General features: G+C 40.9%; 1 protein-coding gene across 1 annotated transcript in view; it reads left to right on the forward strand.

Moving 5' to 3' along the window:
- LOC117409550 (diacylglycerol kinase theta-like) overlaps positions 1 to 16,647 on the forward strand; it is a 146,279-nt gene that overhangs the window by 124,867 nt on the left and 4,765 nt on the right. Inside the window, exons 21-22 of the mRNA XM_034015784.3 lie at positions 10,090 to 10,201; positions 10,775 to 10,927. Coding sequence (XP_033871675.3) covers positions 10,090 to 10,201; positions 10,775 to 10,927 — 265 coding nt within the window. The remainder of the gene's footprint in view (positions 1 to 10,089; positions 10,202 to 10,774; positions 10,928 to 16,647) is intronic.

Here is a 16,647-nt window from a genome sequence, read left to right on the forward strand (position 1 = left end):
GAGCCTTTTATTATGCATTTTTCCAGAATGAAAAAAAAAACTGCAAACATTTTTGGCAAGAAATCAAATTCCACAACAATACTTTGTATATTGCAACAGGTCGGCGATGTTCCTGGAGCAAAATAGGTTTTAAGGGTGTGATTCGACAAATATTTTGGTTTTAAATATTTATGGCTTTACAGTAACCCATAGTATGTTGGAACGAACCAGTGGCATAAAATATTAGTGCAGCGGATACCCTTATGTTACAGGCAAACAGTGTGCTCTCTGCATGTCTCCTTCCAGGTCAGCCTGAAGCTGTTGGCAGATGTCAGTGATTGTTTGGGTGTTGAGGAAAAATTGCTGTATACATTGTGTGTCAGACAGGCAAAGACAGATGACTTCTAAATATCTGGGGACGTCTCCTCCTCCTCTCTCTTTGTCTGGCCACGTAGAAATCTAGTGCGCACTGGTTTTCACATGTAATGATTTCCATTACACGAGAGTAGATGTTAAAACTTCATGCTGATTTGAACGCGGCTCTCACCAAGATAAGCACCAACTAAGACGTAGCTTTACAGTAAACTAATGTGATCCATCTGTGTCTCCATCCATTTGCGTTTCCTTCCATATGATGATGTAGATATCCTTCTGCCTGGTGTTGATGGCTGAAGTGTAATGCTGGCCCCAGGGATCAGCTTATTGCCTCCCTAGCGCATCAGCACACACAACGGCTGCAATACTGGCTCCGGGGATCAACCACAGTGCGGTCTCCCCAGCGCATCAGCATGACAACCGTTTGGATTGAGCTAAGTAGGGTACATCTCTAGGGTCTTCAAGTGGGCACCTTCCATCCTCTGTGTTTCGTCGACTAGCCCACGACACCTCAAGAGGGCTCGATGGTGATTCTGGCGTCCCAGCATCACCCCCCTTCGTCCCCCACTCAACTCAGCCCAGCTTACTTACCCGTACATCAGCGTTTCTTTCTTTCGATTGTGCTTGAGATCCCCAGCCAGAATCTTTCTGTCTCAACCACAGCCAGTTGCTACTCTTCTCTGCTGCTTCAGATAAGTTCTTCACTGTGCGATGCAACTCTTGGCCACTGAATCCAACGTCTCTGAGAAACCGGGTTGTAGAGTGTGCCACAAATCCTCGACAACCCACCTCCACTGGGTAAACCCGGACTCTCCATCCTCGCTGTTCCGCTTCAGAGGCTAATGGAGCATACCGCAATGTTGTGGAGGAATGTTGTCTTTTGTGTGTAATGTTTTGATGGAACAGGTGGCAACTTATTGGTCATGTTACGCTTGTCTTCCAATGCTAAGGCCAAACATCGCAGCACCTGGTCATGGCGCCAAATAAACCGTCCTTGGCTAAGAGCCACCTTACATCCTGTCAAAATGTGCCTTAATGTTGCAAGTGATGAACACAAAGGACATGAGGGATCCTCTCCTACCCAGAGGTTTAGGTTCTGTGGTGATGGGAGAACATCATATATTGACCTGATGAGGAAACTGATCCTGCTCTGTTCCACTGACCATAGGTCTTGCCAGCCAATCATGCGTTGTTCCACACTTTACCATCTCATCCATTCTCCCTGCTTGGCCTGGGAAATGGACTTTACGCACATCATCCTCTCCTCCTGCTTTTGCACCTCATTGACTACCAGCTTCCTCCGTTGAGCTGGGGCTGCCTTGTGCCATGTAGGAGGAGCTGAACTGAGACCAAGACCCCCTTTTCCATGCTGAACTTGCCCCATGATATCACCAATTCGAAGGGCAGCCTTTGCATCCTCCACAGCTTTCTTTGCCGCCCACTTTCTTCCAGTTTTCAACACAGGTGCTGCCTCCCTTACGCATTTGTCACGTGACTCTACTAATGTCATTTCCAGTCTGACCTTGGTGCACTTAAACTCCTCGGTTAGAGCGGAGACTGGTAGCTGCAGTATTCCTTTACCATACAGTCCCACTCTGCTGAGGCAGTGTGGAACTCCCAACCATTTCCTGATGTATGAACTGATTAAAGCTTCCAGCTTCTCTACTGTTGTCAAAGAAACCTCGTACACAGTCAGTGGCCACAGCAACCTCGGCAGTAGACCAAACTGAAAGCACCAGAGTTTTAGTTTGCCTGGTAAAGCGCTGCTATCTATGCTCTTCAACCCTTCCACTGCTTGTTGTCTAACTTCTCCCACACGAACTGTGTCCTTTAGATCCTCGTCGTACCATCTCCCAAGACTTTTCACTGGCTTCTCAGACACTGATGGTATTGCTTCACCATTAATGAAGAACATTTTATCTACTACTTTACCTTTAATTATAGAGATGCTCCTTGATTTAGTGGGCTTGAATTGCATTTGTGCCCATTCAATGTTATTGGTTTCTGTTGTAGTCATGGTTGTCATGTCATCCATGTATGCTCAAATTGGTGGTAGTCGCATTCCAGAAGCCAAGCGCTCTCCTCCCACTACCCATTTTGATGCCCTAATGATTACTTCCATTGCCATGGTAAAAGCCAGTGGAGAAATGGTGCATCCTGCCATTATTCCAACTTCTAGGCATTGCCATGTAGTGCTGAATTCTGAAGTTGAAAAACTAAATTGCAAATCTCCAAAGTAGGCTTTTTGCTTTTTGTGTTGACTTTGGGCGCGTTAATTAAGTGAGCCGCTCAGTTACTTAATGTAGTGTTTCCCAGTCCTGGTCCTGGGGGACCCCTGTGTCCTGCTGGTTTTCATTCCAACTGAGTTATCAATTACTTAATTCAACCCTTAATTGAACTAATCATTAGCTTAATTAAGCCTTTTTAATTATTTTCAGCTTTTAAACAGTTGGAGATTTCAAGTTAACTATACAATTTTATAAGTAACATGAAATCGGCAAATTTTTTAGGAGCTGAACAATTAAAAATGTCTAATTAATCACATTATTTCTTCAATTAAGGGTTTGATTAAGTAATTGAGAACTCAGTTGGAATGAAAACCAGCAGACACAAGGGTCTACCGGTATACTGCGATATTCATCAATACAATAACCGGTATTTGAACAACAATATCGGTATTTTTGGTTTAACTGATTCAGGGAAACATCTACTGGAAAATGTCCTCTATTATCTCGCGAGATAATCACTTCATAATGCGATCAGTGCTAACACAAAAGAAAATATGGCAGAAGCACACAGATTCTGAGCTGTTTAAATTCTGCAAAGCAAAGTTATATGTGTGGAATAATTTCCTAATAAAACAATCTAAAAAGGATGGCTGTATAGTATCAAACAAGGCTGAAGTAAAATACACTGGCAGTACCACCAACCTTACATACAGTGGTGTAGTCCTACATCTTAAAGTACTGGAACGGCAATTCAAATATCGTTTTTTCTAAAACAAATGATACAAATTAATGTTTTATTTGTACATGTGAACTTGAGGTAACATTTAATAGGTAATGCATGTGACTTTAGGCTACTCCCCCTTGGTCAGTGCTGTCAGATTGGTGTTTTTCCAGCCAAATTTGGCTTGTTTTGAAAGCATCTAGAGGGTAAATTTGTTATTTTTTTGGCTATTTTTATCATGCATGTTTTTTTCTATTCCTTTTGATTCATGAGGTAATCACAGCGCAGAACTTCAATTGCCATCATGCCTTTTTTTCTGGAGCTCTGTATCCAATAAAATTACGAATTACAAACGCTCAGTTATTTTTTATTCGTCACCAATTTAAGAAATGTATCAGTGCAATTAATAGTCTTAAAAAATAAATGTAAAAACAATCTGCCGACAGTTCTGGACAATGTAATTTTACACTATATTCTGAATATCTTTTTATTTTCCTGGATCTACCACATTTGATCTCGTCAGATAAAAAAAAAAACAGCGGTTCTGGTACTGTTAAGTTGAGGAAAAAAAAACAGGCAAAGCAGATAGATAAATAATTAGTTTATAACATTACTTACCAGTATTTTTTTATTTATTTTAAATACATGTGTAGCACTTATATATGGTTTTGTAATAATATATTAAATCTTAAAAGCAAGGTCAGTTGTTTATTCCAAACCCCGGGTCTCTGCACTGAGTGATACATAAAGCAGCTTTAAACCCGTGTTTATGGCCACTGTCATAGGATGCGCTTTAAAAAACATGTTTAATATAAAATGAAAATAAAGATATTAGTTTTAATAATTTGTTTTAAAAAAAATAACATTTAAAATGAATGTTTATAGAGAATTGTAATAGCTTTCAAACCAGCACTGTTTTTCTATTTTTCATATTGGAAGCACATGCATGTACTTTGAGAATCCAACAAAAATTGTTACTGGGCATTTCATATGAGAGTTTAATTTGTCATATTACATTCTAATACTTTAAATTCCATAAAAATGACAAAAAGCACAGTTTATATATGGAGATTTATTTTGGTAGCAAAAAATCAACATCAGCATCATTCAGCATTGAATTCCAATATGTATCGCAATACATATCACAATATTGTCTTCAGTATTGCAGTATATTGCAATGCAGATCCTCAGTCCCAATACCCACCCCTAGTAATTAGACAGTTTTGGTGAAGGTAGTAGTTGGCGTGACGTCTGTGGTGCTCTCTGCTAAGTTTTGTACAAGTTTATATTTTCAAATCATACACTGGGAGTGTGTTCTTTTTAATATTGTCATGTAAATAGTTCTGTTTGCACCTTAGAAAAACTTTCCTAATGCACTGGATCATTTCACTGCACAGATTATTGTTAAATTGTGATCAAAAATGTGTTGGTTAAGGTAAAAAGTTATATCTTTTCGGTCTGCTTAGCTTATTCTAACATCTCCCTTCTGCCGCACAACCTACCCTGTTAATGGTTCCCTATAATGTTCTTCTGTAGACTAGCAAGAAGCTGATTTGCAATATCAAAGGTTGACGTTATTGAAGTAATGAAACAGTCATTTCAAAATCCCATATACAGAGGGAAACCCAATTCAAAATCTGTACAGGGCCCGTACAATTTCAAAACAGAAACCAGGAGCACGATACAAGCTGATTAAAAACCCTGTTGATTTTAAAAATCAGTAAAATAATCTTTACCTGACTGATATAAGGGTGCCGTGCTAGGGAGGCAAGTTACCAAGCACCGGCCCTGGTAACACTATTAAAGTTGAAAAATATCTCAGAAGAAAGGAAGGCCTGACTTTATTAATTACAAAACAAAGGATGTCATACAGTAGTTATGGTTTAAAAATAATAATAATAATAATCTTGTGCATTTCAGGTAAAAACATAAAGCATACAATAAAGTTGTGTATTTTTTTATTAATCCCTGCCATTGTAACTTCACATGTGAAGAGAACACTGTTTGGTAGCTAGTGTTGTGTGCACAGCCTAATTTGGACTTGTTTTATTGACAGCCAAAAGTAAATAGGGGAACAAGAGTTTGTGTTGATCTCAAGAGTGTCTGTGTTGATCTCGAGAGTGTCTGTGTTGATCTCGAGAGTGTCTGTGTTGATCTCGAGGGTGTCTGTGTTGATCTCGAGGGTGTCTGTGTTGATCTCGAGAGTGTCTGAGTTGATCTCGAGAGTGTCTGTGTTGATCTCGAGTGTCTGTGTTGATCTCGAGAGTGTCTGTGTTGATCTCGAGAGTGTCTGTGTTGATCTCGAGGGTGTCTGTGTTGATCTCGAGAGTGTCTGTGTTGATCTCGAGAGTGTCTGTGTTGATCTCGAGAGTGTCTGTGTTGATCTCGAGTGTCTGTGTTGATCTCGAGTGTCTGTGTTGATCTCGAGGGTGTCTGTGTTGATCTCGAGTGTCTGTGTTGATCTCGAGTGTCTGTGTTGATCTCGAGAGTGTCTGTGTTGATCTCGAGAGTGTCTGTGTTGATCTCGAGTGTCTGTGTTGATCTCGAGTGTCTGTGTTGATCTCGAGTGTCTGTGTTGATCTCGAGAGTGTCTGTGTTGATCTCGAGAGTGTCTGTGTTGATCTCGAGGGTGTCTGTGTTGATCTCGAGTGTCTGTGTTGATCTCGAGAGTGTCTGTGTTGATCTCGAGTGTCTGTGTTGATCTTCTGTTTTTTATTTGTACAGTCAACCTCGGTTAACTCGACACCCCATGGGGATGCCATTTAGTGTTGACTTATCCAAGGTGTCGAATTAACCACAGGTGCACATGATTCATGCCATTAACATGCATATAAGTAACAGAACTCACACGTTTACAGTATTACAGTATTTACAAGCTTATTTTTAGTTAAATGTCCTTATGAAAATGGTTGAAAGAACTGCAGTGAATGACTGAATTGCAGCATGCAGTACTGTACAAACATGTATAGTTTGTTTTAAATTAATAAAGTAACTACATTGTTATTTTTATGAAAACAATCCAACCACAAACTGTGCACAAACTGTTGACAATACTTTTAGCTATTGGCTTGTACTGTCTAATTTGACGGCTTAAATAGCAAAAGTTAACAAATGTATATTATACAGAATTAACTTGGCAAACAAAAACAATAATAAACAACTATCAGTGTCACACAGAATCAAACATTGTCGATTTTGTTTTGAAAGTTCTACTGACGAGCTTGTTATCCCGAATAACCTGAGCTTTTAAAGCCAATTGAACGAGAACTCATTTTTCGCTTCTCGCTCATTGTGAACTGATACTGTAACCAGCTGCACTTGGTAGTTGCGAATGAATGAATGGTCCGTTTCCAGTGTTTATCCACTAGTCTTTTTAATAGTTTTTATCCATTCAGCACCAGTAATAAGTGTCGAGTTATGAGAGGTCAAAGGTCACGATCAGGGTAATTTTTCAATAGCGCCCATATGGGTTCCTATCTGTTTTCCATAGTAACCATGACCCTATTTACACTCTGTAATGAGTTAAGCTAGTTTTACATTTTACCTTAAGGAGAGGTCAAAGGTCAAGGTCAATATCAAGGTATTTTTTTTAATAGAACATACATTAATTCCTATAGGCCTCCACTCCTCTGTGAAGTTTCAAGAGTTTTTGTTCAACGGTGTTCATTTAATGCTCAATATATGCAACTACAGCAATGCTGAAATTTGATTGGCCCACGGCAGCCATGTTTTTTACAGTAGCAACTTCATTTGGGCAAACTTTAAAGAAAACCATACTTGGATCATGTATGCCAAGTTTTGCTTCGATCAGATTAGCAGTTTTGGAGAAGACATTTGTATGTTAATTAGGTTATCCAACATGGCCGCCATACCACTGAACCAATTGGCTTCATTTCGAGCACCGTGCATCTTGGACAATCCCTAACCATGTACACCAAGTTTCAGAACTCTGCAATAAGTGGTTTCCGAAAAGATGATGTTTGTAAATTGTCCAAAACTTGTCGTAAAATCCAATATGGCTGTCAAACCACGTGACCAATCGCATTTATTCAGCTGTCGACATTAGTTCCCATTGACATATACAACTCTGGGTAATTTCAAGAGTTTTCATGCAACGGTTTTCATTTTATGCAACTTTTAAGGTTTTGTTGGCAGAAAGAAAAATAATAATAATAATCTTAACAAAAACAATAGGCTTACCAGCCAAGGGCTTGGAAGCCTAATAATAATAATAATAAAAATAATAAAGACTACAGGTCACAAAATGTTACAATACTCCTAGAATTATTAGGCGTATTATACAGACGTGCTTAAATTTGTTGGTCCCCTTACAGCTCATTGAAATAATGCTTCATTCCTCCTGAAAAGTGATGAAATTAAAAGCTATTTTATCATGTATACTTGCATGCCTTTGGTATGTCATAGAATAAAGCAAAGAAGCTGTGAAAAGAGATGAATTATTGCTTATTCTACAAAGATATTCTAAAATGGCCTGGACACATTTGTTGGTACCCCTTAGAAAAGATAATAAATAATTGGATTATAGTGATATTTCAAACTAATTAGTTTCTTTAATTAGTATCACACATGTCTCCAATCTTGTAATCAGTCATTCAGCCTATTTAAATGGAGAAAAGTAGTCACTGTGCTGTTTGGTATCATTGTGTGCACCACACTGAACATGGACCAGAGAAAGCAAAGGAGAGAGTTGTCTGAGGAGATCAGAAAGAAAATAATAGACAAGCATGGTAAAGGTAAAGGCTACAAGACCATCTCCAAGCAGCTTGATGTTCCTGTGACAACAGTTGCAAATATTATTAAGAAGTTTAAGGTCCATGGAACTGTAGCCAACCTCCCTGGGCGCGGCCGCAAGAGGAAAATCGACCCCAGATTGAACAGAAGGATAGTGCGAATGATAGAAAAAGAACCAAGGATAACTGCCAAAGAGATACAAGCTGAACTTCAAGGTGAAGGTACGTCAGTTTCTGATCGCACCATCCGTCGCTTTTTGAGCGAAAGTTGGCTCCATGGAAGAAGACCCAGGAGGACTCCACTTTTGACAGAAAAACATAAAAAAGCCAGACTGGAATTTGCTAAAATGCATATTGACAAGCCACAATCCTTCTGGGAGAATGTCCTTTGGACAGATGAGTCAAAACTGGAGCTTTTTGGCAAGTCACATCAGCTCTATTTTCACAGACGAAAAAATGAAGCTTTCAAAGAAAAGAACACCATACCTACAGTGAAACATGGAGGAGGCTCGGTTATGTTTTGGGGCTGCTTTGCTGCGCCTGGCACAGGGTGCCTTGAATCTGTGCAGGGCACAATGAAATCTCAAGACTATCAAGGCATTCTGGAGCGAAACGTACTGCCCAGTGTCAGAAAGCTCTGTCTCAGTCGCAGGTCATGGGTCCTCCAACAGGATAATGACCCAAAACACACAGCTAAAAGCACCCAAGAATGGATAAGAACAAAACATTGGACTATTCTGAAGTGGCCTTCTATGAGTCCTGATCTGAATCCTATCGAACATCTATGGAAAGAGCTGAAACTTGCAGTCTGGAGAAGGCACCCATCAAACCTGAGACAGCTGGAGCAGTTTGCTCAGGAAGAGTGGGCCAAACTACCTGTTAACAGGTGCAGAAGTCTCATTGAGAGCTACAGAAAACGCTTGATTGCAGTGATTGCCTCTAAAGGTTGTGCAACAAAATATTAGGTTAGCGGTCCCATCATTTTTGTCCATGCCATTTTCATTTGTTTTATTATTTACAATATTATGTTGAATAAAAAATCAAAAGCAAAGTCTGATTTCTATTAAATATGGAATAAACAATGGTGGATGCCAATTACTTTTGTCAGTTTCAAGTTATTTCAGAGAAAATTGTGCATTCTTTGTTTTTTGTGGAGGGGTACCAACAAATTTGAGCATGTCTGTATAAACATATGTATGTAAGCAATCAATTTTTTTTTTTTAAATGGCTATTTTGACCATACCAGCACATGCTTTGTAAGCTTTCAGAAAATGCCACATTTTGAATGGCCCCTAATATACAAGGGGAATGTATTGGATGCCCCTATTACACCAGGGCATACGTTTGGTCCCGCGGTGGACGAGATGCTGCAGCAGTCTCACCTCGCGTGGGAATCCATGAAGGAGCTGGTTCACCTGCTGCCAAAGCGACCACCCCCAGTGCGCAAAGCAGCGACAAACTGGCATTCTGGCCTCAAAGACCGGCTGCGCCTGCTGCCAGAGGTGGTCTTCAGAACCGGCCCATGTCTGCACGCTGCAGAGGTTTTAATAGGTTCCGCCGCAGAGACAGAAGCCTCAGGCTAAGCAACAAGCCGTGCAGCAGCTCTAGGAGTTTGATGCTCAGGCCCAGGGCCCCTTTTTCAGGGAGCCATCTGGAGTATTGGTGTCAGTGCACCACTTACATCTGGGTTTAACTGTTCAGACCGGCTACTATGTTTTAGTAACACTCCTGTCAAATGCTAAACTTGCTTTAGGCTAGTTGCAAACTTCACAGTGTTTTTTTTTTTTCTTTCTCCTGACACTACCAATGAGTAATTATCCCTCACATCCAGTTGTTGTACACAAGCTTTTACCTAACTGAAATGATATTAAAATAATAACATTGTGGGGAGAGGAATTGAGCGAAAATGTATGTGGGCGGTACAATCATCGATATTTACTCGAATGATTATAATTTGTGTGCCCAACTAATCAATTGCTATGAGGCTTAATTGCTATGAGGCTTAACTGACAAGGCCTAGTGTGTTTTTTTTTAGCTGGGGATCTGGAGCTGACTTGTGGGGGTCCGACAGCGACGGCCGATACGGGAAGCCACGGCTTGATGACGGCTTACTGGAGGTGGTGGGAGTCACTGGTGTGGTGCACATGGTAAGACCATCTCTGTCCATCCCTGAGTTAATGTATTATTTTGCACAGAGGTAAATGAATAGTGATATTATGTTCTAAATCTATTATTTATACTACTTCTATCAATGCCTAAAACCCACTGGTTTTGTAAATCTGTCCATTTTATTTATTTTTTCTACTGTGACAGAGTCAGATTAAATTGATTTACCATCAAATATAAAAATAATTAGTTTTTTTTTTTATTTTTTATCAATTTTAGAATAAGATCATTTCAATTTCTTATCATATTTTGTATCTGGTAAAAGTATATTTGTACTATAATTAAGATGAGATTCCAGTTTATACAAGAGTTGAATGATCTATCATTGAATAACTAATAATGCTATGCTGCTTCGTGAATATCTTGAACAGATCTTATTTTGGAATCTATCTTGGATTCATTCAAATCTAACAACAGAATAATCGGTCAAATTGCACTGTTCCAAGCTATGCTGTGTTGCTAAGCAGATGTTGAACTTGACCTAAGGAGGGACATTCTGACAATTCAGCTGTTAAATATAGGTTTAAACATGCTTTCTTTTCATGTTCACTAAGGGCCAAGTCCAGGGTGGTTTGCGTTCTGGAATCCGGATTGCTCAGGGGGCCTACGTGCGTGTCACAATTACAAAACCCATTCCTGTCCAGGTTGATGGAGAGCCTTGGATTCAGCCACCGGGGGAAATTATAATCTCTGCAGCAGGACCTAAGGTAAGGAGGAAGTTGCCTTGGCAAAATCAGATGTCTTAAGAAGAGACTGATGTCGGCAGTCCAGAGACCATCTAGACAGTTTCAAAGAAAACCACACTCAATACTGAAGACCCCAATATGAGTTTTACAAAGCATATTTAGAAGAAAAGCACATGAGATTTACTTTTAACAGTACATTATCTTTAAAGGGACCCCTCTGATAGCCAGTATCCCTCAGAGAAAAAATAATCTGAAATTAAGCCACCTTTAAACATGTAAACGCCTCTATTTTGTTTACTAGCAATACATGTTTTAGAAAATCCATAAACTATAAACGAACATTAAGCATTTTATTCCCAATGTATGTTTCTATTGCTTTGCAATCGCTTTCTGGCTGAATGAATGGCATTCCACTCCATTATTAAACATCCTAGCTTTTTTTCACACAAAGGCTGGCTGTAGATTTATTTTGCATACCATATTTGCTTGCCAGCACTTGTATACAAGCGCTTGTTAAGAAACTACAGAGTCCACAGTGCACCTGGCCGGACTTCCTGCCAAAAGAATACTCAGAGGCTGGCTGTGGCATGTAAATAGCCTAGCTTGTTTATCATGATGCAGTGTCAACATTTTAAAATGCATTTTCCACGCTATGTGGGACAGGGGCTGGTTGTTCTAAGGAGATCAAAAAATGTAATAAGATTTGTGACCACTGGAGCCGGATCATGAGAAGGTGTTGTACTATGTGGATCTGGGTCCGGTGCAATGAGAAGCGAACATACGTGGCGCGTAGTTTAAAAACCCTGACTGTCTAATGTGTATACAGCCTGAGAGCACAGTAATGTAATGAAGAAATGGCAAACGGATCTAAACACTATCCGACAGACTCAATGAAAAACAGCATTTGCTCCACAACAGGCCTCCCTCATCAATCCTTCGTTCCTAGCAAGATTTCTCGGTTTGCTGAAAATAATTGTGAAACCATATAATACAAAACGAAAGTTATTTAATATCATATCAGTGTTTACAAAGACTGTAAGAGAAATAAGTCACCAAAGTTAAGGTAAAAATCTCCTCCTTCATTTTTTTGCAGATTTTTGCAGACCCAAGGCACTTTTATCCACACATATGTATATTACAGGATATCCAAGTTTAATAACAATTAACTTTTTTGTCAACATGGAAATATACTAGGGAACGCATTTATTTTGACGTTTATCATTTATATTAAACTATTTATTGTTATTTTAAAATGGAACATTTCCCTGGAAAAAGACCTGGCATGCGTGGGATTTGAAGCTATAACCTTCAGTTTGCAAGCATGTTGTGTTACACGATTAGCTGAGACAAGCAGTATTTTCTATCAGTCAATCAATCAATCAATCTTTATTTTATATAGCGCCTTTCATAGTGGACCACCATCACAAAGCACTTTACAAGATGCAGTAACAACAAGAAAATCCATAATACTTTAAATACAGAGAAATGCATAATACATGCTATACAGTAAAAAAACAATGATTAAATACAGTGGAACGTGCATAATACATGATAGTAGCATAATACATGAAATAGTAGCAGCAATGCAGCAGATAATAGCAGATATCAGGCTTAAAGAGCATGGAAAGCAAGAGAGAACAGGTGGGTCTTGAGAGTTGATTTAAAGCGAGTGATGGTGGGAGCATCACGCACCAAAGCTGGGAGAGAGTTCCAGAGAGTCGGAGCCATGAAGCTAAACGAGCATTCTCCAAGTGTGGTGCACTTTTGCTTGGGGATAACAGGCAGGCCAGAGTCGGAGGACCTCCGCTTGCGGGCAGGGACATAGCGGGTCAGCAGGTTGTGGAGGTACTTGGGACCTGTGTGATGAAGGGCATTGTAGGTGAGCAGGAGAGTTTTGAAAATAATCCTGAACTTTACAGGTAGCCAGTGCAGCTGGGCAAGATCAGGGGTGATGTGATCACGTTTTTTACATCTGGATCCTGGCAGCAGCATTCTGAACTAGATACAGAGTATCTCTGCATCTGGGGGGGAAAGGTAGAGACAGACTTTGGAGATGTTTCGAAGATGGTAGAAGGAAGATTTGACCACGGAGGTGATGTGGGCATCAAAGGAGAGGTTGCTGTCAAGGCTTCGTACTGAGGGGGAAGGCAGCAGCAGACAGTTTCCGAGGTTCACGGCAGCTGTATTTAGATTCTTAAGTTGAGTTTTAGATCCTACTAGAAGGAGTTCAGATTTGCTAGTGTTCCAGCTGAAGAAAAATGGCAGGCATCCAGGCCTCAATGTCTTGAATGCAAACCGAGAGCCAGGCCACGGCAGAGGGGCTTCCAGGGTCGAGTTTTAAGTAGAGCTGGGTGTCGTCAGCATACGAGTGAAACATGAGGCTGTGTTGGCGGATGAGGTGAAGGGGAGCATGTAGATATTGAAGAGAAGGGGCCCAAGAACAGATCCTTGGGGGACACCACAAGTAACTGGGTTTGCAAGACCACTACATCCAGCATAGAAAAGTGCATGCGTCCGGATAGGTAAGAGGACATCCAGGAGAGACAGGCTCCAGAGATTCCAGCATACTTGCCATGAATGCCATGATCTATGGTGTCATCAGCATTAAGCAGATCATTCACAGTCCGGTGCAGAGCAGTTTCAGTACTGTGATGCGACCGGAAGCCAGACTGTAGAGATTCAAGCAGATTGTTATCCGTGAGATGTTTCATCAGCTGACTGGCTACAGCCCTTCAAGAATTTTGGAGAAAAAAGGGAGATTGGAGATGGGATAGAAATTAGATAAGACAGCCAGGTCGAGGGAGGGTTTTTTTTACCAGCGTAACTCTGGCAAGTTTTTAGCGGTCCATTTATTCAGCGCATCTCAGGCGCGTCAGGTCCAATTCATTTTCACATGGGCTGTTTATTTTAGACGCGCTGTTTAAAAGTATTTTTTTTCACAGTAAAAACAGGTTTAAAAGGCACTGCATATCAACAGGACACTCAGTACTGCATCTCCAGCCCCACCCCACCCCTTTGGTCGCTGTATTTTTCACATACCTCTTCATAGTGCAGGGCCTAAGTGTATTGCTCAGATCCGAAGCCCCCACCCACCCCACCCCCACACTTTTTTTTTTTTTGGCCATTGAATGGTTTTCTCTGCTTTTTCTGGAGAAAAAACGACTAGAGGCCTGTGCTTTACGTCTTTTTGATGATGTCGGACCTGGTCCGACATAGGACCACAAAGGGTTAAAGGCAGCAGGAACCGAGCCAGAGTCCAGGGACAGGTTAAGAGTGTGCATAATGGAGGGAGCAAGATCAGAAGCACAGAGGCGGACAAGGTTAGTCGGCCAGGGGTCCAGGGGGCATGTGGCAGTAGTTGATTTCAACAGTAAGCCGGAAACGTCAGCAATGGAGAGAGGAGAGAAGGAGGAGAGGGCAGGAGGGGCAACCGAAGGAGAGTCAAGGTGGTAAAGTAGTAGATTGGGTTTGTCGCGGGAGAGCGTAGAATAGATGTTGTCGATTTTGTTCCGAAAGAAAGAGGAGAAATCATGACAGGTAAGAGAGGAGGATGAACAGGAGATGGATCTGTCGGTGGCTGGATGTAGGATTTTGTCAATGGTCTTAAAGAGAACATTGGGTTTACCGTGTCCCATATAGTTATGATTTCAGAGAAGTACTCCACCCTGGCTGTTATTATTTTGGTGCTGTGAATTCTGGTCCCTGACAGGAATTCTCTGTAGTTTCAAATAAAACAAACATTTTGAGAATTCAACACTGTCTCCCTGAGTACTACTTCCTAAACATGAACACTTTACAATATACTAAATGAACAGATCAAGCTTATTATGATAGTTTGCAAAACCAGATGAAAGCTTTCAATACAATCCATTTGCGTTTCTTTCCATCTGATGATGTAGACATCCTTCTGCCTGGTGTTGATGGCTGAAGTGTAATGCTGGCTCCAGGGATCAGCTTATTTTGCCTCCCCAGCGCATCAGCACACACAATGGCTGCAATGTTGGCTCCGGGGATCAACCACAGTGCGGTCTCCGGGGTGCATCAGCATGACAACTGTCTGGATTGAGCTAAGTAGGTTACATCTCTGGGGTCTTCAAGTGGGCACCTTCCACCCTCTGTGTTTCGTCGACTAGCCCACGACACCTCAGGGTTCGACAGTGATTCTGGTGTTTCAGCATCACCCCCCCTCCATCCTCTACTCAACTCAGCCCAGCCCAGTTTACTTACCTGTACATCAGCGTTGCTTTCTTTCTATTGTGCTTGAGATCCCCAGCCCGAATCTTTCCGTCTCAACCACAGCCAGTTGCTGCTCCTTTCTGCTGCTTCAGATAAGTTCTTCACTGTGCGACGCAACTCTTGACCACTGAACCCGACATCTCTGAGAAACCGGGTTGTAGAGTGTGCCACAAATCCTCGACAACCCACCTCCACTGGGTAAACCCAGACTCTCCATCCACACTGTTCCGCTTCAGCAGCTATTTGAGCATACCGAAGTTTCTTCCTCTCATACGCCTCATCCACAGCATCCTCCCATGGCACTGTTAACTCTACCAGATGAACAAGGCGTGCTGATCAAGACCACAAGACAATCTCTGGTCGAAGGTTAGTGGTGGCAGTCTCAGGTGGAAAATTAAGCCGTTGACCAACATCTGCCAGCATTTTCCAGTCTCTAGCAGCTTCCAGTTGTCCTGAGCGAGGCTTGTTTTTAACACCTTTTCTTGGTGGTTGCTCTCCTGGACAGAGGAATATTGTCTTTTGTGTGTAATGCTTTGATGGAACTGGTGGCAACTTATTGGTCATGTTACGCTTGTCTTCCAATGCTAAGGCCAAACATCGCAGCACCTGGTCATGGCGCCAAGTAAACCGTCCTTAGCTAAGACCCACCTTACATCCTGTCAAAATGTGCCTTAATGTTGCATGTGATGAACTCAAAGGACATGAGGGATCCTCACCCACCCAGAGGTTTAGGTTCTGTGGTGATGGGAGAACATTGTATGTTGATCTGATGAGGAAACTGCTACACTACTTGCAAATGTTGTGAAATGGAAGTACAAACTTTGTGGCGTGAAAGCGAGGGCGTCTGCATTGGAAGCATGTCTTGGGTTCGATTCCCATACAGGGTTTAAATTGCAAACTTTAAATGTATTTTATTTATATGTAACAAACACATTTTTTATGTGAAAAAAATGTAGTTGATACAATTTTTTCTTCTAATTTAGCTTGTGTTTTTGATACAAGGTAGAAGAAACAATTGGGGCAATTTCTGTGGACGATATATCTTTGTTCTCCAGTTTTAAATTGCCTATTCCTAAAAAAATTTAACATTATACCAGACATTTAATGTATGTAATAACTGTTTTTTAATTGTTTAAAGAATTTTCTTTGGGACCAATTAGGAGATGTGAATAGTCAGATTTTTTTCCAAATGGTTTCATGTGGGTACATCCGGATTAACATTTTGGAAAATCCAGTATTGGTCAGAATCTAGCCTTGCAGCCAAATACAGGCAAGGATAGTCCTCCTAATTTAGAGGGTGACAGTCTCCTTTTCTTGATTCTGGGCTGGGAACCTTCCATAGAAAATCTCAACAGTGACAGCATGTTTAGCATCTTCTACTATTAATTCATTATACTGATTATTGGTAGCCTAAAACTTAGTTCCAATCTTCACATAATATAATTATTTACATGCAAATAAATGTTTTCCTATCCAACTAACAGTATGATTTTTCATGGACCCAG

This window comes from Acipenser ruthenus, chromosome 2 (assembly GCF_902713425.1).
Source record: "Acipenser ruthenus chromosome 2, fAciRut3.2 maternal haplotype, whole genome shotgun sequence".
NCBI lineage: Eukaryota > Metazoa > Chordata > Actinopteri > Acipenseriformes > Acipenseridae > Acipenser > Acipenser ruthenus.